At 52.0% G+C, this 27804-nt stretch overlaps 1 protein-coding gene across 2 annotated transcripts; it reads left to right on the forward strand.

Annotated features, from left to right (window-relative positions):
* The first annotated feature begins 1399 nt into the window (after nucleotides 1-1399).
* Nucleotides 1400-26362, forward strand: SYNGR3 (synaptogyrin 3). Of its 2 annotated transcripts, none has more exons than XM_082064096.1 (4): nucleotides 1400-1697; nucleotides 17261-17495; nucleotides 20938-21080; nucleotides 22780-26362. In XM_082064096.1, exons 1-4 carry the CDS (start codon nucleotides 1620-1622, stop codon nucleotides 22987-22989), a joined length of 666 nt encoding a protein of 221 aa, XP_081920222.1. In that variant the 5' UTR covers nucleotides 1400-1619; the 3' UTR covers nucleotides 22990-26362. The 2 variants fall into 2 exon arrangements, with proteins under 2 accessions (XP_081920222.1, XP_081920221.1); XM_082064095.1 differs by lacking the exon at nucleotides 1400-1697 and adding an exon at nucleotides 6333-6449.
* The last annotated feature ends 1442 nt before the right edge of the window (nucleotides 26363-27804 follow it).

The following is a 27804-nucleotide window of genomic DNA, read 5'->3' on the forward strand; positions in this document are numbered from 1 at the left end:
AGGTACTTGTATTTGTGTACAGAAAATTGTGAATTCTCTTCTAAATGATTAAATCTAGTTTTAAACATAGCCGTATTCAAATTATATTTCCTGTTGATGTAAAAATAATAAAGCAACTGAGAGTTCATTTCTGGCTTCACTGCTGCATGAGACCTTAGGGGAAGCCATGAGGTACTGGTGCGTCTCACCATCGGCGTGCCGCGTGTTTTATCACTGGCTGAGCTCGCTGGCTCAGCTGTTGCTGTGGGGTTTGGTGTGTGATCAGACAACATGGGGCTGCAACGGGTCCTTTTCTGTTGTGCTGCTGAATTGACACAATTCTCTGTGGGCCAAGAAGCTACAAAACTGCAGTGATTTTGTCCAGCAGGTCCTTGCTCGTAAGATCAGAGTTTGGTTTCATGTGGGGATCAATGGGATTTTTTAATGGGGTTCATGTGTTTTTTTTTTTTTTTTTTGGTGTGTGTTTCTAACAGCATTAAGGGTTGTGTTACAGTTTGCTGAATTTGAGGAGAGTGTTGACCACTGAAGGGCAGTGTTTGCTAACTGCGTATTCACCGCACAACCGTGGACATCCCACCGCGTTTTCCAGAAAGGAGGAGCCTGTTCCCGTTGGTACGAGTAGGCCGTGCAAGACAAAGCCCAGGCAGGAGCAGGTGCTGAGCCTATGGGACCTTATTGAAGAGCTGCGGCTGTGCCACAGGCCAGCCTTCCAGCTTCACAAAGCTCTCACTGTTTTCATAGACCAGCTTGCATTCATTGCATTTCAATCCCTGAAGGCAAAGAACAGGCAGTCACTAGGGAATTGTCATGTTTGTGAATGGGAGGTAGAGTTGCTTAAGCAGGGAAGGAGTGCAGATGGAGGTGGAAGCGCTGCTGCGTCTTTAACATTTTTCCAGGGATTAGCTGTTCCTTTGCAGCGTGCTGGGTGTGAACAGTCTCCTGTTTACAGGAGGGTTCCCAAGAGTCGGTTTGCTCGCATGTGTCTTTTGCTGCAGCCTGTTACAGGCAGTGGGCGATATTTCTTCCCGTTGGGAGCTTTACAGGCTTGGAGAGGGTAGAGGTTGGATTTTGCTTTGGGTTTTTTTTGCCTCTCCATGTCAGCATTGAATTTTTTCCATTCCTGGAGTGACTGTCCAGGTTTTTTTGTCTGAGTGACAGGGAAGAGCTGCTCATTATTCTGTGTAGACATGATTAAGATTCACTAGAAACCGCCAACAAGGTTGTCTGAAGTCAACTCTTTATTTTGTAGGCTAATAGGAAATAAAGCAAATAAAGCAAAACCACAGCATGTAGGCAAATCAGCAGAACACTTCTAGAAGTAAAGTTTAACACTGCTTTTTGCCTTCTGTTGTCTGTTCCTGTAATGTGCTTCACAGGGCTGAATTTGCTTTGCATCTTACCCAAGCCAACAGTAGAGGGCAACAAAGCCTGAATTTCCTTGACTTGCCTGTCTCTTACTTTTCTCTGAAATAGCAAACTGCTCCAGATATCAAGTGTTTTACCTCATGTTAGTCTGGCCCAAGCTACCAGTAGTGTGAAAAAGTGCATTTTGTGACTGTGCCTTGTGTCTTGCTGTTTAGATGGGGTAAAAGATCTGCAAGGTATATAAGACAAGTTCTATGTGGCTAAAGCACGTTGCTGGAGACTCAAGAGATCAAAATTCAGTTCTTGGTCATAAGCTTCTTGTTGGATTCCAGGTAAGTCACATCATCTCCTGTAGCCACACTTCCACTTCTGCAAAATGGGGATAAAAAATAGGGGTTTGTGCAGCCTTTGCCTGTATTTCCTATTCAGATGAAAATCTGAGAGGCTGTTTTAGAGTGCTTGTACTGCACAGTCCTGGGCCTGAGATCGTTTGATAAAATCACTCAGATCAGTCTGTCCCACAAACCTTCTTTACGTCACTTTACATCTTTTGAATCTGAGAACCTGTTCAATGTTTGTCATGTTCAGTGTAGCAATAAATTGTTTCTTATTTTCAGTATACTGCTACAAATACCACATTATTTAATTCCCCACAGAACTTGCGCTGCGGATCTTGCTTTGTTGTGTAACACCAGCAGAACCAACAATAACAAAGGGCCGGAGCTGGGCGAGCTCCTTTGGCAGTGAATCTGGCTGTAGCTCACATGGGAACTGCAGCAGCTCTGCGTGTCGGGGCAGGTTCGAGCTGCTCGGAGGCTGCGGTGTCCGTGTCACCGTCAGCTCTGCTCGCAGTACCAGACCCGCTGAGCAGCAACACCCAGCAGGTCGCAGGTGACACACACGACAGTCAGCTTGTTGGTCAGGCCCTACACGATGTGACTTGGCTGCTGTGGCCCTCAGGTCAGTTTGGAAACCAGCTCAGGATCATCTTTCCCTTTGGTCTGCATGCCTCTCCATAGCAGAGTTCCCCCCGGTGACTCAGTCAGATTAGATCACTGGTTTGCCAAAACCCCCAAACTTTTCGTGCTATGAAATATTTTGAGAAGCAAATAATAAGTTCACTAGATGAGATGTCCAGCCTGCAACTGCATCACTGGAAAGCACTTTGAAAACCTTTGGGGTTTTTGTTCAGTTTGACTTTTATGCAAGTACTGAGATGTTAACTCTTCTGTTCTCAGCTGAATTCTGCTATCCAAATCTTCCCCTGCGATTTCAGGTAGTAAAATTTTCTGCATTTTTTTTCAAGCATGCTTACCTTGCATTTATACTTGCACAGTAACTGCTGCATCCCAGCTGAGAAATGGCTGTATTTCAGAAATGGATGGGTGACCAGTTAATAAATTATCTTCCAGGTATTTTTGGATCTCTTAGAGTGGAGGACATGAAGTAGCTTTCTAGCGATAGCGTGCTAGGGTATTGCTGCTCAGGAGTCCATTCTCTCTGTGAATGGACACTCTGAATTTCTAAGCACCTCTCGATACTTCCATCAACTCTTTTTTTCTAGAGACTAATGGCTGAAAAGCAACATTAGCCAAACTTTAATGAATGTCAAGCGAAGCGTTTTGGAGTATCAAGTAAATGAACACATATCAAAGTACTGCTTCAAGCGTGCTGCCCCGGGAATGTGAAGAACAAGCCATTTTACCACCCACGTCTGGGTGAAGCAGCGTCAGAGCTTGTGGAGCTGCTGAGGTCGGGACTGTACCCGGTGTTCTGCTGAATTGCTCGGCCCCAGCAGCCTTGCTGTAAACGCATTGTCAAAGCTGCTCGGAGAGCAGGGCGGTTTCACATCACTATTTTATTTTAGAGATGTTGAGCAGAAAGTGTGGCTGGTTGTTTTGCCTACCAAATCAGGAGCATCCCACTGCTACCCTATTCCACAGGGAAAATATGGTCAGTCCTGCTGTAAGGAATCATATTAACGCATCTCGTTCTTCACTGGGCTTCCTTTGGGCCAGGTCCCGATCCCAGCGATGGCAGCGCCGGGGCTGTGAATTGGGGTGCAACAGCTTTGGCTATCTATTCGGAAATTTTTTTGTAAGTATGTTCTGCTTCACAGAGCGACGCTCGCAACATTTAAAGTCATTCAGCTAACAACAGATAACCTAGTACGCTTTCATAAATTGATTATGTTCAGCCATATGCCCTTGGAAAACATCACCGCTCTTATTTCTGAGGAGCTAGCTGAAATCAGCCCTTAGCTGAGGGGTACAGCTGACTCCAAGAGGCTTTAAAGGAGAAAGCCCCAGTTCTTGTCTTCTCAAGGTTGTCATGTCCACATACTTAGCCCTGGGTAAAATCCTGATTGCTTTTTTATGTTGGAGACAAAGATTAAGAAGTCAGCGCGACTACAAGAAGCATGAGGCAAACCCATGATTTCTACCACCCTTAATTAAACTCGCCTAAAACCTAGGCGCATCTCAGGCACTTGTCTGTGTGCTGCTCTGTTTGCTCCATCACTGAAATCCAGGGGGAGCAGGAACTGCAGACAGAACTTGCTCAAACTGAACAAATGCTCTGGAAAGTGCCATTTCCAAGTGCAGCTTTTTTCCTCCATTTGATGGGGAAGATGCTCAAATGCAATATCCTCTCCCGTTATTGGCTGCCTCTGTGTCTCTGGCACTTATTTGCAGCAGTAGGAAGTGAAACAGAAATGCAGTTTGCATGTAGGCTACAGATAGCTCCTGTGCTTTATCTGCGCACTGGCAGGGGACAAAAGCGAGCCACAACACAATGTGAAAAATGATTGTGCAAACACACTGGGCACAGCAGAAGCTGCAGAGATGAACCCTGAAGAAAGAGAACGAGTTTGGAAGCAGAGATTTCTGTGAGGATCTTGCTCTGTGTGTCATGGCCACACCCTGAAACATATAAATCATATATCTGTCTGGAAACAGATATAATTTGTTCTACGGTAGCATCTAAAAGATTCGGGCAGTATCTTGGTTGTCCAAAATCTGCCTGTCCCAGTCAAGACCGATGAACCAGGGAAGACATTTTAGGAAGGGAGAGCAGAGAGCCAGGAGGATTGAAGTGTCTTTTCCAATGTCACCAGCTGTTGGTTTTCTGAGGGTCTGTCTGTTTTTCTGCCCCTGCCTCCCTGTGTAACCCTGGGCTGATGGGTACAGGGTGGTTTGTTCTCAAAGCATGAAAACCACTTTGGAGGACGCTGGAACAGCTGCTTCTAAAGTGCTGAAGTTGTTTGAAAAGCTCACCTATGGTAATCCCTTCAAGTAAATACGGTCTTTGCAATTCAGAGGGGAGCTGGTGATGCTCTTGACACTGGGGTGCAGCCCCTGGCCAGCCCCATGAGACATCCTGCCAGAAGCAAGTGGGAGGGACCAACCTGGCCATCTCTTCATAGCCGTTTCTTTTTTTGCATAGTAAAATGTGATTTCTACTGAGCTGGTGACATTGAGGAACGAAAGACTGAATTCTGCTTTTCCTGCTGAGAGTCAGAAATAGATCTGGAGAGATGATGACTCACCTGTAATTGAGAAAAACTGAATGGCATCATCATGAGCTTTAACAGTTAATTCCTGATTCCACCTGCCAGAAAATAACAGACCAAGAAGGCTGCAAAAGGCCAAAGCAAGCTGGAGACAAGGCCCAGCGCATGGAAATTCTGCACTTTGTTACAACATTTTGCATTGTAAGGGGCTTAACACACTTGCTACATGTGTACCCCATGTGATCCCCTGGTCCCTGCACGGGGAATCAGAGCTGCACGGACAGCAGGCCAGGGGAGAGCGGGTGGTGGATCCCCGAGAAGTCCCCAGCCCCAGCTGGAGCCCTGGTGCCTTCTCCTCCCGGCCACTGTCCCTGCAGTTCCCGTCGGAAGCAGAGATGATGTCAGAGTTGTCATGGCATCGGTATCTATGGAGCCGGGATCATCATCAGGGTGCTGGAAGAACTAACTCGGGAGATGGTCCTGGAGCTGTGGGGGGAACTCCCTCTGCACTAATTGGGGTTTCCCTTGGTAAGGTGCCTCTTTCTCTTTCCCGTTGTCCCTGGGGAGCGAGTGGGGACCAGCTGGGCCTCCCCCCATCCCACGGTAGCTCTGTCCTGCATGAGGGAAGCATGAGCTTCAGCCTCACCAGCCTCTGCGTCCCCTTTCTGCACCCGCTGGTGGATGCACTGGGGGTGCTGCCTGCTGCCCAGGACAGGTGACAGCAGCCCCTTTTTGCCACTACATCTCCCTGTCCCTGCTGTCAGTGGGGACGCTGGTGGGGCAGGGCCGAGAAAGGATGTTTATCTTGGGGGAAGCGTGGTGACTTTCCTGAGCTCTGGGCCACCACACCTCCCTCCTGCCACCAGCCCAGGGATGTGGAGCTGCATGGGCTGCCCTGGCGCAGGTGGTCCTTGCCGATGCGTGGTGACGCTGGTGTAGCATGGTGACCCTTGCCGCAGCACCCTGCCCCTGGCTGTAGCACACTGTCCCCAGAAGCAGCATGGTGACCGTGGCTGTGGCAAGTGTCCTGGCCATAGCATGGTGTCCCCAAGCACAGCATGCTCTCCCCAGCCGTTGCACACTGACTGTGGCTATGGCATAGTGGCTGCGGCTTCTTCCTCGGGTGTAGCATGGTGACACTGGCCATAGCATGGTGACCCCAGCGACAGCATGGTGACACTGGATGTGGCATGGTGATGATGGCCACACCACGGTGTCCCCGCCTGTCCCCGCCGCCTCGGGGCGCCGCTCGGGCTCGCTGCGGGGGGGGCGGCGAGCCGAGCCGGGCGCGCGCACCTGCCGGTGCCTCCCTCCCTCATCCCTCCCCCACCCGGCGGGTGGTTCCTCCCGCTGCCCTCACGCGGCGCTGCGGACGAGCCCACGCGGGAGGGGCGCGGGGGGGGCGGGCGAGGAGGCGCGCGGCCGGCGCGGGGCGCGCGCGGCGGGGCTGGAGCGGAGCGGGCGGCGGGGGAAGATGGAAGGAGCGTCGTTCGGAGCGGGCCGGGCGGGGGGCGCCATCGACCCCGTGGATTTCCTCAAGCAGCCGCAGACCATCCTCCGGGTGACGACCTGGGTAAGGCGGAACGGCTGGTCCTGGCGGGGAAACGGCGCCGCGGGGCTGGCACCGGGCGTGGGGCAGTGCCCGGGCAGCGCTGTGCGGTGGGCAGCGCCCGGTGCATTGTGCAATGCCCGTGCAATGTGCAGTGAGCAGGCACCGTGCAGTGTGCGGTGGCTCTGCAGCCGTGCGGCGGTGGTGCAGCCGTGGCAGTGGTGTCCAGCAGTGGTAGGTAGTGGCTGGCAGTGGTGGTGGTGGCCAGCGGTGGCGGTGGTGGTTGGCAGTGGCGGGTGGTGGTGGTGGCCAGCCATGTGGCATGGGGCTACCCAGGTCCTGTGGGTGTTTGCGGAGGGATCCCCTGGGAGCAGAGCATGGTGCAGCGGGTGGATGTGCCGCTGCCCCTTCCCAGTGTTGTCCCTGGTGCTTGAGCAAAGGCCAAGGGGATGGGCTGTAAACCAGGAGGCAGAGGACATTTTACTTCCTTGTACTCTCCATGCATCCGTGTATGTGTGTAATGACAAATCTAAGAGCCAGCCCTGCCCTGCTCCCCCTGTTCTTCTCAAAGATGTCATATTTTTTGGCTGTTTCCTGCGTATGAGTTCCTGCCGGTGGAAGATGCTGTGCAGCCACTCAGGGAAGGCTCTGCTCACCTGCGCTGGGTGAATAAGCAGAACGGGGAGCTCCAGGGTTGGGGGCAGCTGCTAATTTGCCTCTCCCAGCCTGGATTGACCTTGCGAAGATTTGCAGGTGAGCGTGGCCCCCCGAGGCTGGCAATGCCCGACCTTTCCCAAAAGCCACCGGTTTGGGAGGGTCTGCCCAGCTCCTGGCTCCGGTGCTCGGCCGGAGGCTGCAGGTGAGCAGAGTCGGGCTCAGGGGGCTCGTCCTCGCTGTGTCACACCTCTGCTGTGCACAGAGGCCTCTGTGTCACCTTCAGCAGTGCCACACGCAGGCAGCGAGTGCAGGCAAGATGTGACAAGAAGGTGCTGCCCCCCGGCTGCTCTCCCCCAGCCAACTCAGCAGGTGCATTCACGGGGTCTCTGGGGTGCCCCGGCTGAGGCCCAGCACAGCACAACATGGGAGCATGTGCTTATCTTTAAGCACATGAGCAATTCCAGCTGCAATCACATGGTTAAAGATAAACCACACGCTTAAGTGTTTTGCTGGAGGGGAGCCAGTGTGTTTCGCAGGGCTTTGAGAAAGACCCTGACTGCGTTGCTGAAGGAGAAGGGGCTGGAGCATCCCCCTTGGGTGGATGGGGCGTTTGGGGCAGGGTTCGGGCTCCTGGCAGCACTCCTTTCCTGGAAGCATTGCCTCAGTCCGGAAAATCCCATCTGGATCCTCTTGGATCGTTCTCAAATGTCAATGGCAGACTTGGCAGTGGTGTTGGCTTTGGGTACAGTTGGATAAATTGTTAACCCTGATGGCAAGTTAAGCCCCTCGTAAAATAAATCTGCCACCACACAGAGCTCATCATCCTGGTTGTGCAGAAAGGGACTGAGCACTGCTGGGAAGCAGTAGCAGAACGAAGAATATAGAGATGAAATCCCAGTTTAGAAAATATTCATGCACATATTTGTTGGCTGGTTTCATCAATGGCAAGGTCACTAATTTTGTGGTTCCGCCTTCACAGGAAATCTGTGAAAACTGAGCACTACAGAATTGCATCAGCTGAACTCTAAACAAGCACAGGGACCCACTGATGTGGATGAACGTGGGGTGCACACAGAGCTGTCCCAAGTGGAACTGTTTGCGGTGTTGAGAGTCAGCTCCAAAGCCCACTGAGCTCAAAGGGGTTTTGTGGCAGTTTTCAGTGGCCCTTTGGACCACCTTTCCCAGGTCCCACATCTGTTGCGGACCCTTCTCCATTGCTGCTCCAGCCTGGGGGTTCAGAGCCTGGTGACCTTTGTCCGCTGTTGCAGTCCAGTTGCCTGCGTCTTAAACCAGTTCAGCATTTGCGGCTCCTTCCCAGTGTGAGCGAGGATGTTGGTGGGTGAGAGGTGTGTGTGGAGCTTTCCTGCCCGCGTGCTTGCGCGACCATCGCTATTGCTAGCAGATTTGCTAAAGCACTGTGTACCTTCTGAGCTGTTGCTTTGCTGCTCTTGCCAGATGGGACCCATGTCAAGATGGGAGAGCTTGGATGGAGGAGATGTGACCGCTCCCCGAGTCCCCAAGCAAATTGACCCTTTGCGGTGGTCCTGCTGCCATCACGGGGGGATGAGCTGCCTGTGCGGTCACCTGCTTATTCAGAAAGCCCTTGGCTTCGGGGATGGCTGAATTTAGGTGCTGGGGGTGAGGTTTTTTTTAATGTGATTTTCCTTCCTGTGATTTGTTGTTACATCTTTTAAAATGTCTTTAACCTGTGTGGCTGGATCAAACGCCTTGCTGTGTGTACAGTGTCACGTTCCTTTGGTGAGGAAATGAGGGAGCTGCATGAACTGTGCTGGTTATGGTGAGACGTGGGTGGGTTTGGGGTTGATGCGAGCGGCTCGGTGCTGATCCGGCCGACGCCATCACGGGGTTTCACCCCAAAAGAGCGTCCAGCTCCATTCTGTCACTCCAGGAGCTACTTTGGGGCTGCAGGTTCAGGCCTCGTGCTGGCAAACACCTCTGGGACTGGCGGGTGAATGGTGACTTCAGTGCAGAAATCCCCCAATGTAAACCGTGGTAAAAGGGGATTCCTGATTTTGCCTCCTGTAGCAACCTCTCCCCAACAGATATAGTAATTCTGAGTATCTGAAGGGAAAAAAAAAATGCTCCTGGCTTGAGCTGTGAAATCAAAAGCTGGAAAGAACCCTTTAACAGTTCCTCATTCATCTCTTCCCCCTCTGCATAATGCAGTTTGTCAGATGAAGATGTGATCACTCTTGTGGTTTCCTTTTGAGACATTTTTTGCACAGCAAAACAAACTCGATATTCACGAAGGATGCCCGCAGAATCATGAGTTCCTTTCTCTGTGACTGCCGGCACCAGCTGGACTTTCAAGTGGCCTTGCAGAGGCATTGTTCATTTAACGTGGCTTTAGCTTTGACTTTTAAAAGCAGTTCTGGAAAATATACTAGTAAAGTAAGTGTTTTCAGTAATTCCTGTGAATTTCAATAAGCACGACAATAAAAGCTTTTTCCCCCGAAATTTTAATATTTGTCACAAGAGCTGGAAGCCCGAACACTGATGTTTTGGGGTGGGGCAGGTGTAAGTGGAAATGCCCATGGATGGAGGATGAGTCTTGAGTAGTCACTGCCCAGTCCCACTAGTGCAGTGAATTTGGAGGGACTGGGCCACTCTCTCTTCCCTCCACCCACTCTTTCCTCCCTCCCAGCAGGAGGCCAGGTCCCTATTTTACTACAACATAGAACAACACTGAAATATTTTCTTTCACGTGGTTGTTTCTTGCTCCAGTGACCCCTGTTTCTGCCCGCGCAGCCAGACACCCTTTCTTGCAACCAGCACATCGGGAGCTGCCCGACCCCATCTGCTGCCGTTATCTCTTGTTTCCTGAAGCTGAATAAATTTGTAGCTCATCACTTGGGTCACTGGAGATGGCTTTCCCTCTGTAGTGTTTTATCTCATTAGGCCCAGTATTTTGTTTGAGTTTCCTTGCAATAGTCTTATGCTTTTAAGAGCAAAAGCTTTATTAAGGGACTGGCCGAGGGCAGCCAAATCTGATTACTGAGTGGAGGGATGGCAGCAAAGTGACGGTCTCTGTAGCCTTTGATATGTAGGAGGGAACTTTTATGACCAGAGGTTGCTTCGGCTCAGGTCCAGCAAAGACTTTATGCCCTCAGCTTTGCGCTGATACAAGTCTTAGTCCATAACACAGCAGATCGTTGTCTTTTCAGCAAGCCAAATGTGCTTTGCTGCATTGTGGCTTTGCTAAGGGACGTGCCTGGTGGTGGTTTGGTGGACCAGGAATAGGTGGTGGCTCTTGGAGGGAGGGAGCGTGCCCTTTCCGTCCTGCTCCAGCTTGGTTTTCTTTCTCCAGAGGAATAGAAAGGCCGGGATTTGTGCTCATGGTAAAAGCTGTATTTACTTTTATTAGAAAAAAAACAAGCTCAGGAGCAGAAGAGCCAGGCAGCAAACAAAGAAGTATATGGCTCCGGGATTGTCGCTATTCTGCACCCTTAGGACAGAAGCACTTCTGAGGGGTTTCCCACCGGGGTGAATCTGCAGGAGGGCGAGTTTGCAGGAGGTGCTGTGGGTGCACAGTTGGGTGTGCAGGGGGTGCACAGTCAGGTTTGCAGGGGGTGCTGTGGGTGCACGGTGGGGTTTGCAGGAGGTGCTGTGGGTGCACGGTTGGGTTTGCAGGGCTGCAACACACAGCTCCTGCCAAGGGTTGGAGTTGGAGCCCAAGATGTCCCTCGCTGGAGCAGACCCGGGTGCTTGGCGTCCCCAGCACCAGGCTGAGAACTCCCCAGGGGACATCATCAAGAACCAGCAGGTGGGACCCTGGTGCTGCAAGTTCCAGGTTGCCCCTCCAGCCTTCGAGGGCTTCACTGAGCACTTGGGGCTCTAAGAGAAGAGCTGCAAGGCTGGACTGGCACTTAAGCTGAGAATCATTAGCGTGATCTTTGCTGCTTTGGACTCAGTCTTTGTCTGGTCTTGCCCGCTTTTCAGTAGGGTCAACAGATTTCCGTCTTAATTCTCTCTTCCGTGGGCTGTAGATTAAAGGCAGAACTTAAATTTAACATTTTTTGGTAATGGAATTATGCAGAAGTTTCACTGCATCTGAGCTTGAAATGCTGCTAAATGATCATTTTCCTGTCATCACTGGTTCAAAACGCTGCTGGCTGCCCGTGTGCTCAGATTGCCCTGCTAGATTACGAGCTCTGAATGGGCGCTGTGTTTCAGCCAGCATCCCTCATCACATTAGAAAAAGTAATTCAGTCAAAATCAGTCATATGGTCATCACCACGCATCCTTCCCCAGCTGAGCAGCCTGGTCAACGTGTCCATAAACCTGTTATGGGGCATCATACCACCCACTTCTGTGCCAGAAACTGCGTCAGGTCTTTCCTTTGTGGTCGGATCCATAGCCCTTGTGGGAGATCTGGCATCGCTTGAAGCCGTTCATTAGTCCTCACACCCTTCAATAAGTGATGCAGATCTGTGCTGGAAACCTCCCCATGACTGACAATGTAAAGATAAACCAGAGGAAGACCTGGGACCTGATTCCCCCAGAATCTGAGCTTGGTGGGCGTTGAGGGAGGCTGGTCCCCTGCCAAGGGTCTAACTTGTCCTTGAGCGGAGTATCTGCACGAGGTACAGGCTTAGCTGGTTCTTATGGAAACACCCAGTTTGGCCTGTGCTAATTTGACCTTAATAGTTTTCCCTTCTCATTTTCTGGTCCATCCTTCACCGGCCGGGTGGTGGCTCGAGGAGGGAGGGTGCCGAGCAGGGTGGCATCTGTCTCGTGATGCTGGTGTTGGGGTGATGACGGATCACCCAGACTTTGGTCCTGGCTCTCTGTATATGCCATTTGTGCTCAACACCATCGATTGTGAGCTACTGCAGAGCAAATTAGCAGTGGATTATTTTTCTTCTTGCATTCAATTTCCTTGATGTTGACGTTAATGGTTGCTTGCGTGTGTAATCAAAGCAAGGTTCTGCAGTCTCCTACAACCCCACACCTTCTGCTAATGTTTTTTATAGGTCCCAAATCGAAGTACAGCGCATCAGCAGTGGAAACATCTCACCTTAAAATGGCTGACAGTTCACACTGAAGCTTTCAGCTTGTGCTCTCTTCTGTTATTTGCTTTTTATTTTCCTTGCCATGGCTGTGCTCAGACCGCAGGGTCTCCTGAAGCACATTTCAGGTGCGTGGGCTACAGAAAGCTAAAAGCACCGTGGATGAAAAATGTGCGTGTCCTGGGGTCCAGACGGCTCGAGCCCCAGGAGGGAACACGGATCTGCAAAGTCTAATTACAGAACCAAGCCAGGCAGCCTGGCCAGCCACCTTCTTCCAGATGGTAAAAATCTGGTGCGGGGAAGGCGGCTGTGGGTCTCCCAGCTTTAAGCACAACTCAGTTCTCCATTGTGGGGGACACAGGTGTCCACAGCACCCTGGGTTCCTGTGGGGTCCGCGAGCCTAGCAGCCTGGGCATGAGTGCAGGGACACAGCCAAGCGAGGAATCTGCCCTCTGAGGCTTCCCCTTTCCTTTTTTGTGGGAAAGAATGAGATTTCACTCCATCTCCTGCATGTCCATGCTGCGAGGAGCCACTGTGCGCTGTCACCTCCCTGTCCCTCCAGCACAGGCTCTACCGGGGCGGCCACCGGCACCAGGCGCTCGTCATGGTCACTGCACTTACCAGCCATTGCCAGGGAGGAGCAAAGAGGCAAGAGGTCTTGCCGAAAATAGGGTGAGCGGGGAAAATGGGGGGTGGGCAGCCAGCGAGGGCAGCAGGTGAGATGTGCAGTGTGTCAGACACCAAAGGCAGCATTGGAGCTCGGGTTCCTGCCCCACGCAGCCTCCAGCCCAGGGTGAGCAGCATCCCCAGGCACTCTGCCAGGTTTTTAGGGTGATACTCAAAACTCCTCTGGTTTTGGCTTTGCACTAGCTATTTTTGAGAGTCTGTTGTGGCCGCTGTACCACCACCTGTCACCGATGGCTGCTGATACCTGTCCCTTTGTCCTGTGCTACAGAGATGCTTGCTGGCCCGGTGAGGTGCCACCTTTTGCTCCGAAGCAAGCTTTAAACTGGGAGAACTGGGCTTTTGTTAAGAAGTGAGGTCTCTGGCTTTTCAATGGTTTGGTACCACACGAGCTCCCTTTGCACGAGCAGCTGATCCATGTCATCCTGGGCCCAAGCACTTGGTGCATCTCCCTCACAGCGTTGTTCTGTGACTGAGGCACAGAAACTCGAGTGCAAATCTTGCTGGCCAGGATGCGAGCAGACAGCTTTCCTCCTTCCCATCCCTCCCCACAGCTGGATGCAGAGGACACGGATGGTCCTGGCCACATGCCTCTCCCTGTCACTGTATGCCGGGGACACATAGGGCTGAGTGACCTGCGTGCCGAGCCGTGAGCACATTTATCCGAAAGCTTCGCCTGGGGGGATACAATTTCATACTGGGGCGGCGGGAGGTAAACCCGGTTTCTTACTGGATCTTGCACCGGTTCACCCAGTGAGAGTAAAATTTGTTGTGTGTTGTTCAGCTGGAAAATTGAATGTCCTGGGAATGCTGAGGTGGCTTTGAAAAGTTGGTGAGATGTGGAGAAGCCCTGTTAGAAGGGTGATGACTTGGGGTGCAGCACCTTGTGCGGCAGATGCTCCTGTGCTGTGTGTGCCAGTGACCTGGGCACCTGGTCCCCAGCGCTGTCACTGGTGGCGGGGACAGCGGTTTGGGGGGACAGACCCATAGGCAGGAGGAGCTGGGAGTCGGGGGAGCAGCTCTGGAGAGCAGGATCCCCGAACCCTTTTTCAGACTCACAGTGTGTCCCTCACCATGGAAAATCTGACCTTGTATTTTCACTTTCAAGTCTCTGATGAGCTGGTGTGTGTTTGAGCAAGTGCGGTTTGGTGATTGGAAAGTGACACTTGTTTTGCAGGAACTTTAAAAAGAATTGTATGTGGTTTATTTTCCCCCATGTATGCACATTTTCTCTCTTTTTTTTCACCTATACTTAGAAAGACAACACCAAATCTATTCTCATTACAATGTTTTACCAGCACCAGTTGTGTGTTTTTGAGAAAAACTATAAAATTTCAATCATCGTTTGAGGGGAGTGGAGAGAAAACCAATGGAAGGACTTGTTTTCGCTGAAAAGCATGTTTTGACAGGTGTATGTCATCCAACGCTGATGTTTTGAGCGCATCTATCAAGTGCATGTGCTTAATTCGTTACTATTTTGGCCTCCTGAGCAGAAGCTGCGTGTCCCATGTCACCTGCACCAAAACGACTCGGCAGCCCCTGGGATGTCCCAGGGTGAGCTGCTCAGGTCATCCAGCCTCAAGAAGGACGTTTTGCTTGGCAAAACCCTCTGGAGTGTGAAGTTCAGCAGGGAAATGTTTGGTTTTTCCATCTCCATCCCCAAAGTGCTGCCTGAGCATCCTCCATTGACAGCCCTGGGTGTGCAAACCTGCCTGCGGGCACCCAGACACCCTGTCACATCCCAATCGTATTTATGGCACCCTCCCTTCACCCACTGAAACTGGCACCTGAAAGCATGAGAAGTCCTTCAGATTCTTAATCCTGGGAGAACTAAGTAAGACACTTATCGGATAAACTGAGTACAAGTTTGCTGCCCTGCCAGAGAAATAATCCCATGGAATCAGAGGTTCTCAATTATTCATGTTTTCCAGAATCACATTATTTCTTCCAGGGCCCTGTTTTATAAATGCTGCTGCTATTTCTGATGGTAAATAACAATTTTGCATTATTTATGAACAGATTTTTTACAACTGCTGATATTACAGCTGCTGCCAAAGCACTGGGAAAATTATTACTGCTGTTTGTTGTTGTTTCTATTTTACAACTCAACCCTCTTGTTCTTTGCGTGACGATGATGATGATGTGCCCGTCACGGTGTGACAGCCGAGCACCAGCGAGGAGGAGGATGAAATGCAGGCGGGTCACTCGCAGCTGAGATGGGAACATGACCCCAGGCAGTGGTTAAATTCAAAGAGGAGGAAGGTGCAATTATCTCCCCGTGGAGAGGTCCGTGGGACATACATATTTTCTACCCCCTTTTAGTGCTACAGGGGAAATCAAAGGTTGCGCCTGAACTTTGCGGATGCACATTTGGAAATGAACATCTCTAGGAGGGCATCAAGCAACAACAGGCTGATTCTGGGGGCTGAGGAGCATTTCCAGGGCAGAACCCCACTCTTGCTGCTCCAGCTGACTTAGCGAGCGGGTCTCAGAGCACCTTCACCACTCGAATTCTGATTTGTGAGTGCTAGAAGCAATAGAAGTCTGCTGTCACTAACAGTTCCTGCCTAAAAGGGTTTGCAGATGAGCCCTGCCCTGTGTTGTCCTGCAGGTTTCTGGTGGTGGGATGAGCGTGGTGCGACCTGCTCGGCCATCGTGTCCGCCTGAGGAGCTGCTGTGAAGTCCCACGTTGGGGTGGCTGCTTGCAGGAGCTCCTACATCTCTAAGGCAGGATGTTCTCCAGAGACTCAGCATTCGTTCCAGATGACACCCTACCCTTGCAGATCAGTTTCTTTGTTGTCACCTCCCGTTTGGAGGAGACCTAGTGGAGATGATCTGAGACACGTTTGCTGACGGGACACTTGCATGTGTAAGTAGCTTCAGACAGAAGCAGCTCTGGCCCAGCTTCACCCCAGCACTGGGAGGAGTTTGGGGGAGAAAAATCCAAATGCAATTGACCGGGGCAGGCAGGAATGAGACATTGGGTCAGTGCTTGGAGAAAATGCCTCTCATGACGTTGTGTTAAAGAGTGGTTGGCACTTTCTGCAGGATTTGCTCACAGTGGCTTCTGCCCTGTTTCACCCCGCTCTGCTCACGATGCACTCTTTGGGCTGCAGGAGGTGGCCCCGGTCGGGAATCAGCACATGGGTGAGACTCGAGTGACTCTGTGAAGGCCACTGGCTGCACCTTATCATGTGCTCCTCAGCTGCCACCTCTGTCTGTCACCTGGCTCAGTCTCATGCACTTCGTGTCATGTTATCACTGCAAAAGACGTGGCGGGGTGTCCAGAGCTGCCCCGTTCCCGAGACCCCGGTGGCTCCTGGGCTGTGCCGGAGGAGCCTCTTGTCTCTTCTCCTGCAAATGGGGCCTCCAGCTGCGTCCTGCGAGCTGGCGGAGCTGCGAGCCATGCAGGGACATGAGGAACCACGTAGGGAGCCATGCAGGGATGTGAGGAGCCGTGCAGGGTTATGTGGGGAGCTGTGCAGGGCTGTGCGGAGTCACGCAGGGATGCAGGGAGCTGGTGCTGGCAGCGAAGGACGAGATCAGAGGCTGGCAGCTGGACGCAGGGGTCTGCACGCCTTGCCTCCCTCCCTGCTCGCAGCCTTCAAATCCAGATGCCTGTGCAGCACTTTCTGGGCTCTAACAGAGCAGGTTTCAGAGCGAATTGTGATGCAGCTGGTCCTGCAGCTTCTGCTCGCTGCCTTTCGTGTTGGGGGGTAAGGGAATTACTTTAGCGTGCAGCATTGTGAGTGGTGCTAATTCAGGCAGCCGGCTGCCGTCCAGCCCCTTCCCTGCCTGCGGTGACGTGAAACACCCCCGGTCCCAGCAGCGAGACCTGGCAGCCACCAGCAGTCGCTGCCCTTTTGTCCCTCTGAGGGCCAAAACCAGATCACAGGATAATGGATACAGGCGCTGCATCCTTCAGCCCCTGCTAAGCCAGGTGAAAAATCGTCCTGTCGTTCCCAGGGCAGCCTGTCCCCTGCCCCGCTCTCCCCAGTGAGCTGCTCCCCATGTCCTCATGCTGCTGGGTCCGGTCCTCAAACACCGGCCATCCAGCCATCCCTTGCTCAGCAGCTCCGTTATCCTCTGTAACTTCATTTCTCCCCACTCCACAGCAGCACGAGGGGCTTTATTGAGCACAAGCAGCACGAGCAGAAATACTGTGCAGAGACCCGGCCTATCTGTTTATTTTTTCCCTCCCCAGCCTGTCTTGAGAATAACATCTCTTAAAATACTCAGCAAACCGAGGCACGGGAAGGCAGACGGGCTCTCAGTGGAGGAGGACCTGGGTGCCATCCACCAGCCCGTCGCCTTGTGCCACCAACCGGGCGAGAGTCAGGATCTGTCTAACAAATGCCATGTTGCCATGGAGTCAAAGACAGGATGGAATCCAATTATGTTGCTGTTGGAAAACAGAGTTACATGTAAACAGCAGCAAGTTGTGTTTTCTCCTTCCTTCCGCAGATCTTCTCCATCGTGGTGTTCGGCTCCATCGTGAATGAGTGCTACGTGAACAGCGAGGGCTCTGAGCTGCTCTGCATCTTCAACGAGAATGAGAGTGCCTGCAGCTACGGCATTGCCGTCGGCATCATCGCCTTCTTTGGCTGCATCTTCTTCTTTGTCGTGGACCTCTACTTCCAGCAGATCAGCAGTGTGAAGGACCGCAAGCGGGCCGTCCTGCTGGACCTTGGCTTTTCAGGTACGTCCCTGGCTTTGCTGCGCTCAGGGAGGATGAAGCTGTTCCACAGGCAGTGGGTGGTGGCTCCACACTCGAGTCGTCTCGTCTCCTCCCACGGCTCCTGTGCCTGGGCTGGGGACAGCAGGGGTGGCACATGGGTTGTCCCATTAGCCATGAGCTCAGAAGCAGCAGCGAGAAAGCCGGTGCATGGTGGCTTGGGGACAGCGGGGTGTCCTGCTCGTCTGTGTCACTTGTGCAGCCAGAGCTGTTGGCTGAGCTGGGTTTGGTGAGGCCACCCAGAGAGCTGAGATTTGGTGGTGGCATCTCAGAGAGCAGACAGGGCGTTTCACCCGCCTGCGTCTCCTGTTTCTGGCTCAAGCCAATATCGTTTCATCAGTTACATCTGGATCCGTTTTCGCTTTGTGCGTGTGTGTTTTGGAACAAAGCAGAAACGCGTTTCTCTGCACCCCTGTCATCCCCCGCTGCCTCCAGGACTGTGTGGGGGGCTCTGGGGCTCCCAAGGGCTCGCATGGATTTTCTGTGTCATCCTCATCCCTGCGAACAGGAGCCGGCAGGAGCTGCCGTCGTTGGCTGCGCTGGGAGCTGCCTGCCTGGGTTTGCAGCTCATGTTGTCCATTCCAGGCACCTGTGTTAGCAAAGGCTGAGGGTGATTTATCCAGCACAAGTGTCACTGGTGGCTCTCTGGTCCCAAATTAAAACATCCATCATCGCCTCCCTGCTCTTGCTTGTTTTTAGGGATGTTCTCTCCTTGCTGGAAAGCTGATTTCCACGGTGCTGGAGCGCTGGCATCCAGCCCTCATTAGGTAATGTTTACAGCTCTGTCCATGAGGCTCGGTGCCTGCAGCCCTTCAGTTCAAACGGAAAGGGAACATCACATCCATCTCCTGGCTGATGCCGCGTGTCGCGGTGCGAGGCTGTGACCCCTGGGGGGGAAGAAAATCAGGTTATTTCTGGCCCTTTGCCCAGTCACCGGGAACCTGATGCTGCTGCAGCCCCAGAGATGCCAACGAGCAGTTATTGGCCCTGGGGGCTGCAGGAGGAGTTAATCAAAGTGTTAACTCACAACTTTTCTTTCTCTTGAAGGAAAGGGGACTTGTGCATCGGATCAGTGGCAGCTCAGAGCCACCGAGCTCTGGGAGATGCTGTTGGGGTGCAGGCAGGGCACAGGCAGGGCCACGGCACTGTGCACATGGCATTTGCAACTTTACCTTCCATCTGCTCTTACAGCTGCTCCTTTAGACATGCGCTTGCTTGGGACCAGTCTGTAATTACGGCTGTAATGCATCTTTCCTGGTGTTTGCACTCTCTTGTCTGCAGATCCTAAAACGATAATTATCTCCTGGTTCTTGCAGTGCCTCCTGCCCTCCTCCTGTTCCCCAGCATGCTGGAGGGTGCAGAGTTCCTACCGTGCCTGTTTCCAGCTGGAATCGGGACCAGCACATGTAGTTCAGCTCTCCGCATGGGGTTTTAAAATTCATGTGGAGCAACAGACGCCCCAAAACACCCATTTACAGTGTCAGTGCCCCAGGCTGGTGCAGGCAGTGGGAAGGTCGGTGTCTGGCGTAGCTCGGTGTTGCAGAGCGAGCTGGCAACTGCAATACCCAGCGCAGCCAGTGCACGTTCCAAGATGCGCATGATGTCATTTTAACTCTCAAAAAACCCTTCAAAGACATAAGCGATCCATGGGGCTTTATGGTGCTGGTGGGAGCGCTGCAGCTGTGCAACATCTGGAATGTGGTTCAACATCTGCACCGAGACCTGGGGCTGCTCCATGTACCAGTCACCCAAGCTGCAGCCAGCGCCTGTCTCCTGTGCGCATCTTCTCATGTCCACATTTAGGCTCTGGATCTGGCAAAGCCCCGTTATAACAGAGCTTTGGAGCTGGAAAACATCCCTGTCCCTGCGGGTGACCTCTGAGGAAAAGCCCCAGAGATCTCGTTTAACACTGGTGACAACTGGATTGTCCAAAGGGGAAGTGAAAATACCTATGCAGAGATTCGGAGTGGTTTTGGTGGCAGCATGAGCTGTTTTCAGCAAAAAGGGGCTGTTGTATTAGTTTAAAAGCCTGGCTGATCCTGGCTGGTGGTTGCGTTGCTGTGAGGGCAGTTCAAGGGCTCGGGCACGGCCGGGCAGACAAAAGCATCCGTGGGTTGGGAAGCCCCAGGCCCCATCATGTGAGAGCAGGAGATGAGGAGTGTGTTTTCTTAACTGGCATTTAGGAGCAAATTCTGAATTAAAGGTGAGGTGTGTGCAACTCTGACACTGGATGTGGATGCACGCCTGTGTTTTATATTGTATTTAGGAGCAGTTGGCGAGATAAAGGGAGCAGTTTTCCTCTCCCTGCAGTTAGCCTGTGCTTTGCAGCTGGCTGCTCACACCAGTGTGCTGACGGTCCTTGGGAAGGCACCGGGCAGCTCAGCATCCCCTGACACCCAGAACTGGGGGGACCTTTGTGCTGGAAATGCTCAGGACAGCTGGAGGCCCTAAAACAGCATCTTGGGAGGCTCCAGGATGTGCAGCTCCTGTTCCCAGCGCTGGAAAGCATCCCTGCTCCTTCCCCTGAGCTCACGGCTCGCATTGTGCCTGTTTGCCGAGCTCCTTGGCACCGGGCAGTGCTGCCGGCCGGTGATTGAATTAGGGAGCTGCAGCGCTATCTCGCTCAGCCAGCTCTGGTTCCGGGAAGGAATAATCACCCGAGCGCTTTTGCTCAGTCCCGCAGAGCTCAGGGAGGCTGTGGCAGGGACAGTGTAACCAGCAGAGCTCACGTGTGTCCCTGTCACATCCCTCAGCTCCTGCCCCTTTGCTGCGCTCGTGAGTGCTCAGGGTCACTCGTAGGTGTTGTGTTGGGCAGGGGGTCATCTCAGCCTGTGCATATTCAAGGCTGGTTGTTCCTTGGGGTTTTTTTAAGCTCTCCATCTGTGTCCTTGGGTAGGACCAAAGCGCAGCCCATCACAGAGCAGCTCCAAAGCCGTCTCCATCAGCCACTGCTGCTCCCAGGAGTGCAGGTTCTCCCACACGGGGTTTGCAGCTTCCAACCCAAAGTCTTTCAGAGCTGGTGGTGTCTGGGGAACAGAGAGAACATTGGGCTGGCACATGGGGTCTGGAACTGAGCTGATGCTGCCTTGACGCCTGCAAGCAGGCTGAGATCTGTGAGGACTGTGTGTCCAAGAGGGTCTGCTGGCCCTGGAGCTCTGCGATCAGGTTGAGATGCAGCTGAGATGAACTTCGGGCAGGCAACACACTGGGTGACCCTTCAAGGTTCCTTCCATCCCTTTTTTTCCAGTGATTGCAAATCAACTTGTTTTAAAACGGTTTCATTGGGGCCACAGCACAGCCCAGGGCACCCAAATCACTGTTGCTGTTTGAAAGTCTTGCTGGTGACATGTTTGTGCCTCAGCAAACGGGGTTCCTGGCAGCACTGACCAGCTCTGCTCTCTTCCAGGTTTCTTGTCCTTCCTCTGGTTTGTAGCCTTCTGCTTCCTGGCAAACCAGTGGCAACGCACAAAGATGAGCAAAGGGGTTTCGCAAGGAGCAGACGCCGCCCGGGCAGCCATCACCTTCTCTTTCTTCTCCATCATTGTCTGGGTGAGTTTGGCTTTGGAGCTGAGGTGGGGAGAGGAGAAATGAAACCTGCCCCAGGCTCAGCGCGGAGCTGGGGCACAGTTTGGAGAAGTAGGTCCTGGTGGGCGGCAAGAGGCTGTGCTGAGGAAACCCAGGGTCCTTTCAGAGACACGAAACTGGTGGTTTCTGACCCAGGAAGCATCAGCTCTGTCCCCTCTCGCTGGGGAATTCCAGACTTCCTTTTCTCCTGCGTCTGGAAAGTTGCGTTCCTGTCGAAAATGTGTCGCCAGCCATGAGCTGCCCTCATTTCGGGGCCTCCTTAGACCCCCAAGAGCAGCTTGGCTGGAGACAAACGAGTCCCCAGGAGCAGATCCCTGCATGATTCACTCTCACGGGATGGTGGGGGGATTTTGGGAGCTCCCAGGCTCATCAGCTCCTCTGGTGCCCACCCCAGCAGGGCTCTGCAGAGCCCCCTTTGCTCTGGCTCTGTGCACCCCCAGGACGTCTGCAGGGTCTGCAAAACCCCGGAGCTGCTGGACCTGCCTGTTCCCAGGGGTCCCTGTGCCACTCGGGTGTTCCTGCTCCGGAGGTGGCGCATGGAGGATCAGGGGTGTCCTCTGTGTCACCTCCACCCCTCCTCTGGCATTTTGCAGGCAGAGAGCACCCAGGATGTGCAGTAATTCCATATCGCCTTAAAAGAATTAGGGCAAAAGACAGTCTGAGGCTTCCCAGCAGCATGCCTGGCTCCAGTTGCCCACCCGTTCAACTGCTCCCCACCCTATTATTATCCAAATAAATCTCTTTTAATCCCAGTTCCCTCACAGCTCTTCTCCATCGCTGTTTTGCCCATTTAATGCAGCCACCAGGGATGGGAGGTGGGTGGGATGCTCTGCCTCCTCCCAGCAGCGTCTGGGAGGGCGGTGGGGACACTGGTCCCCGGCCCCAGCACAGGGACAGCCGGGACATGGGGTCGCACCGGCAGCTCCTCGGCTGGTACGGTTAATAAACACAGATGCTCCGCTCGATCGGTGCAAACCAGAGCTGGGCAGGGGGTTGGGAAACTGTTCTTGGTGTCTGCGGGGGTTTTTCCCCCCCCCGCACCTGTCATTTATAAACTAATTGAATTGTTAATGAAACCTCCTGCAATAAGAGCGAGCGTGGTGCCTTCGCAGCTCTGCCGCCTGCATTTCCCACGGTTTGTGACCTGGATACCAGCAACCTGGGAGAGGGTGAAGGAGTCTCGGCAGAACTGACCTATTTTGCTGGCCTGGGACTCATCAGCTTTCCCTCCCCATGGCTGATGGGTTTATTTGTGCCACCGGTGCCCAATCTGCATGAGCCAAGCCCAGGCTGTGACCCCCACCCTGGGCAGAGCTTTGCGGATCAAAGCGTTGGGTAGAAACGGCTTCTTTAGCAGCAGGGGTTGGTTTAGGGTTTGGCTTTAATGGAGCAGGGCCAGCAGCTGCCTGGGATGTTGTGATGTGATGCGATGTGATCCGTGGGGGAACGTGGGGTCCTGGGGTGATGCGGGGTCACAGAATCATAGAATGTCCTGAGTTGGAAGGGACCCACAGGGATCATCAAGCCCAGCTCCTGTCCCTGCATAGGACAAGCCCAAAATTCACACCATGTGTGTGTCCTGGGGCATGCAGGGTTGTTGAACTACAGGCATATCCTTTTATGTGAAAGTGTATTTTTGATGCTCCGTTTGTTTGCTGCACAGGTCGTGCTGGCGGTGAGGGCTCTGCAGAGATACCGCCTGGGGACAGACATGTCGCTCTTCGCCACCGACCAGTTCGCCAGCGACCCCACCGCGGCGTATCCCGGGTACCCCAGCGGCAGCGGCATCGAGAGCACAGAGACCTACCAGAGCCCGCCCTTCACCGAGCCCGCGGACACCAACCCCAAGGGTTACCAGGTGCCGGCGTACTGAGGGACACGGGCCCCCCGGCCCCTCCTGCCGCGCCATCGCAAATGTATCCGTCCCATTTCCTTAACGTGGCGAGTGCCGGGTTCCTTCTATTAGCTAGTTGTGCAGTGAATTCTGTACAGTGGTAATTGGTTCTTGTCTTACCTGTCCAAGGGTTTTTTCTAAAACAGTGTTCCCTCTAAGTCCGAAGGAAGGAAGGTTGTTACCGCATCACCTGCATGAAGCAAAAAGATGTATAAATGGTCTTTCTGAGGCGTTGGGCTCTGCTGAGCGCCCGGAAAGCCTTTTGTCTTGTTAGAAAGCACAGTAGCTGAGGAGTTGCTTGTTTATCTCATTCTTCCAGAGCTAACATAGAATCAGTGTCATGGTGATGGGGAGATGAGCCCCGTTCCACCCCTGCTGCAGAGCTTTTCTGTCCGTGGTCCATGGAAAGTGCCAAATTCACTAATAAGTGGTGTCTGTGTTATTTTTATTTGTATATATTTACTGTACAAAAAAAATAATCCAAACAGGTGTTTCAAACTTGGCTTAGGACACAAGCAGCATGGGCGGCACAGTGGGTTGGGGGTGTAATGTCAAATATCCAACTTGCTCCTAACGCTTCAACGCAGTTCTGGTTGAGAATGTAAAATGTTACTGTTTCAAACTGGAAACCAGTTCAGCAATAGTTGGCTGCTAATTAGGAATAACCTTTTATTAGGGGAAAATACGGCGCGTTGCAGTTCCACTTCTTCGCCCAGGGGTTGGGAAAGTTTGCAAATGTACCGATAGTTACATTTCCCCACACGCGGGGGTGTCCCCACAGCTCAGAGTCCGAGGCAATTGGGAGCAATATTGGACTCATGTTTTCACACCAGGCGCAGCCGCCATAGCCCAAAGCTGCAGCAGAACCTCAGGGGAACGTGCGTTTTACCCTGCGGGCTTGGGGAACGAGGAGAATTGGGCTTTACAGGTGATTTAAGTCCATCATGTGGGGGCTCACAGCCCTGGATCTGCAGGTAGCGGGAGAAAAGTGAATGGAAAACACCCGGGCGAGAGGTTGAGTTTGGGTTTTCAGCTGCAAAATTCTTGCCTTGTCAAAAGAAAATGTACAACATCCCGTAGATCGCCGTAGATCGCCATCCCGTGAGGTCTGCCAGCCTCACTATGTCATTGCAGACCTTATTTAAATACGTGACATTTTACACTCTCTGTTCAAAAATGTCCATTCTCCAAAGTTTTTTTCCTGAAAAACTCTTTTCCATCAGCAGAAATGTCACCAGCTAGTTTAGCGTATAAGCATGTGAGTGATATGACATGCCAAACAAATGAAACAAATCAAACTATCCTATAATAAATCCCAGTTACTAAATTTTAAAAACCCTGGATAATTTGTTTTTCTGTAGCCATTTGCTTTCACCTAATTTATTTCAGGTTAAAAACAATTCATGCAGAAGGACACTTGGGGTCCCAAAACCATGCATTCAAACAACCAACCTTCCTCCCTCCTTTAAATTGTTACTTCTAGCCACTAAAAAAGTGAGGAGTTACAAACCCCTTCCCCTCCTCAGAAAAGTGCTGTGGTGGCTCCGCTCGAGCTGCTCGGCCCTGAGGACAAAGCAGAGGAGCCAAAACTGGAACTCGCAACCGCCTCGGTGGCAGCTCCGTCCTCAGAGCCCCCAGGGTTTGGCTTTGCTGGTTAACGCCGGTAAAAGTTGGTGCTGCCGTCTGCCCCCTTGCCAAGCAATAGTGACCGCGCTCTCCTTGGAGCAGAAGCATCCGGCAGGTTGGTTTTTGTCATCATTTCTGCTGCTAAATTGCAAATAAATGCATTAACTACTTGACTCCCCTGCTGTTCCAGCCAGGTCCAGTGTGCGTTTGCAGCGGGACATCCTTACATCAAATAAACCAGGGACACCCCAACCCCAGTGCAGTAAAAGCCTAAATTAATTCTGGGAACTTTGTGATTTTCTTTTTCTAGAGTCAGTCTTGGTGAGAAAAGGTATTTTAAAAGGCAAAGGGTTTTAATACAGGGTACAGTAGAACTGTAGCAATATTTTCCTTAGAGGGAACACTGAAATTTTAGCAGCACAAACAGTACTTGTGTTAATATTTTAGCAAAAATTATAATCAATTTAAATGTTTAAATTGATTGTACGTGAGATAATGTTTGTTCGGTACATTGTATTTTTTCTAACTATATAACTGTTCCAGAGTTTCCTTGTAAACGTAAAGAACTAAAGCTCTGTCCGAGTTCGGGCCGTGTCCTGAGCGCTGGTGTAACCCTGAATATTACAGCTCTGAATGTCACACCCAGCCCCGCGTTGCCTTTCTTTGCCCCGCAGCTCCCAGCAGGGGGACACTGAGGGGACAACCCCCCACACACATCCCCTGTGCCAGGACCGACCTGAGCGGTGACACCGGGACAACTTCGGCGCCACTGCAGCTCCCGGCCGAGGCTCCGTGGTTCTTCTCGAGGTTGGCGGCTTTTTACAGCTCCCCAAAAGTTGGTGTTTAACTTGTAGTCGGCGTGGTGAGTGTGCAAGGACCTGGAGAGGAGGAGGAGGAGGAGGAGGAAGGGGCTCAGGTGCCCCAGGGGGCAGCGGGAAGGCCGGACCGATCACTCCTGGATTAAACCGGAGTCAGGAATAACGTGTCCAGCCACACGAACTATAAAGAACCTCACAGGCTTCTGGTTAGAAATTAGACCCATCGGTGTAGTAACTGTAGTGTATTTTATGGGGTTCAAGCATTCGTAACACCGTCCTTTGTCCTTTCTCCCATTTTTCCTCCTACATGCTCGCCTGGGTGCGGCAGCACCCGCCAATTTCCCTGTTGCCCTCCAGACTGTGTCCCCAAAGGGTGGGACAGCTGCCACCCCGTCACCCCACTTTAACGTGTCCCTGTTCTCCAGCAGCAAACTGGCGCTCTCAGGGGCCGGATCCCGCTGTGCCAACAGCTGCCGCGCAGCGTTAGTGCTGAGTTTGGGTGTAAAGAGTAGAATTCACCCACCCTGCACCCTTCCTGAGACGTGTTCTGCCACATCAGCCCGGCCAGGAGGTTCTGTTGCCACCAGACGCTTCTCAGTGCTGAAGTTAACCACATCATAGTTTTTGCATATTTATTTTAAAAATATTAAAAGATTTGAAAGAATTGGATTTTTTTCCCCAATGTTTTAAGCTGAGGTGGAAGTTTTGCTGCACTGATCCTTAATGAAAGCTCCCCACGCACTGTGAGCGCTCCCTCCAGTTGGTATTACTGGCTGTTCTGCCTGGACCCTCTTTAGATTTTCCGCTCAGTCCAAGTGACAACTCTGACCTTTCTTCCCCCTCTTGTCACCCAGCAGTTCTTTCCAGGGTAATTTGTACCCTTCTCCCTCCACACCCCCCCCCAAAAAGGCATTGGGGCCAGATCTTCCCCAGTTCTGTCACTTAAACCCAACTAAGGGAACTGTGGTCACTGGTGATGTTAGTAAATCACATCATTACGATCTACTTCTCTTTGCAGACTTTCTTCCAGCCGTTTTTTTCCCCAGGTGTGTTGGGTTTAGTTCCACTCAGGTTTTTTCAGCTCCCATTGAAGCTCCTTCCCTGAGGGAGGCTCAGAAACACCCGGCCCTGGCTCAACTCGAACCCCCAGTTCAGCTGCCTGTATCATATTTTGTTGCAATACGCATTTAAACCTCAGATTCTTTAAGAGTTTTAATATCAAACCAATACCAAACGTGACTTGCAAACTTAAGGGTTGTTTTTTTTTTGCAGATACCTCTCTGTATGAGCAGACCGCTTCAAAGAGTTGCAGTTGTCACTAATCTTATGTGCATTGTAGTATAAAGTGGACTGTGTATGGACATAAGTTAAAAATGTTTACAACTTTTGTATATATTATATATATAAAAATATCTTTTGAGAGAACAATCTGTGATCATGTATTTTCAGTGTCCATGTAACCAACTGCAACGTATTTTCAATAAAGAGTTAAAAATGAACAGAAGTGGCCTGGAAGAAAAATGTGGTCATTATTTAATCAGGTGAGCAGGAGGAAGGAGCAGCCGGGGGGATCGAAGACTCGAGGAACCTCCCAGCGGCACCTGGTCCGTGTCTGGACAGAGACAGGAGCTGAAAAACCAAGGGAAGATGTGATACTCCTGCAGAGCAAATGCATTTTGTTCCCCTGCACTGTACAAACCAAAGCCAGGGGCAGGGAAAGGGCTCGGGAGGAGCCGACGGGCAGCGGGACAGGGAAGCGTTACCTGCATTTTATGAACAGACACGCAGGCAAATAAAACACCTGCAGGTATCCAAACCAGGCTGAACTGCTGGGAAAAAGAAACCAAAAGCACTTTGCAGCCTGACAGCAAGTGAAAATAAAAAACCTAAGGCAAGGCAAACCGTCTGTAGGCAGGACAAGTGAAAATAGAAAGGCAAGGAAAACTTTCTGTGGGCAGGACCAGCTCCTCGGCGATACTCTTGAGCTCACTTTCATGGAAATGATGCTTATATAAAGCAGTGTTTCGTCACTAAAAATTACATAAATTAATTTCAACTTTGTTCCTACATGTTAAAAATAATTCAGCCTGGTCTGCGGGGAGGGGAGAGGATCAGACACTGAATTCCGGCCCTGGACTCAGCACAGCTGCTGCTGCACGAGTTCTCAATGACAACCCACCCCCTTTCGTATCCAAGAGTGGAATTGCGAGATGCCAAGTAACATAAGCAAAGCTACTTCAGACCAGTATTGCCATGGGAGGAACGGGATGGAAACACTCCGTCCGATCTCAACAAATGACCCTCGTTAGCACAGAGCACTGGAAATGTAGAAATGGACCGAAAGGCACCG

The sequence above is a fragment of the Streptopelia decaocto genome (assembly GCF_964273445.1).
Source record: "Streptopelia decaocto genome assembly, chromosome: 13".
NCBI classification, from domain to species: domain Eukaryota; kingdom Metazoa; phylum Chordata; class Aves; order Columbiformes; family Columbidae; genus Streptopelia; species Streptopelia decaocto.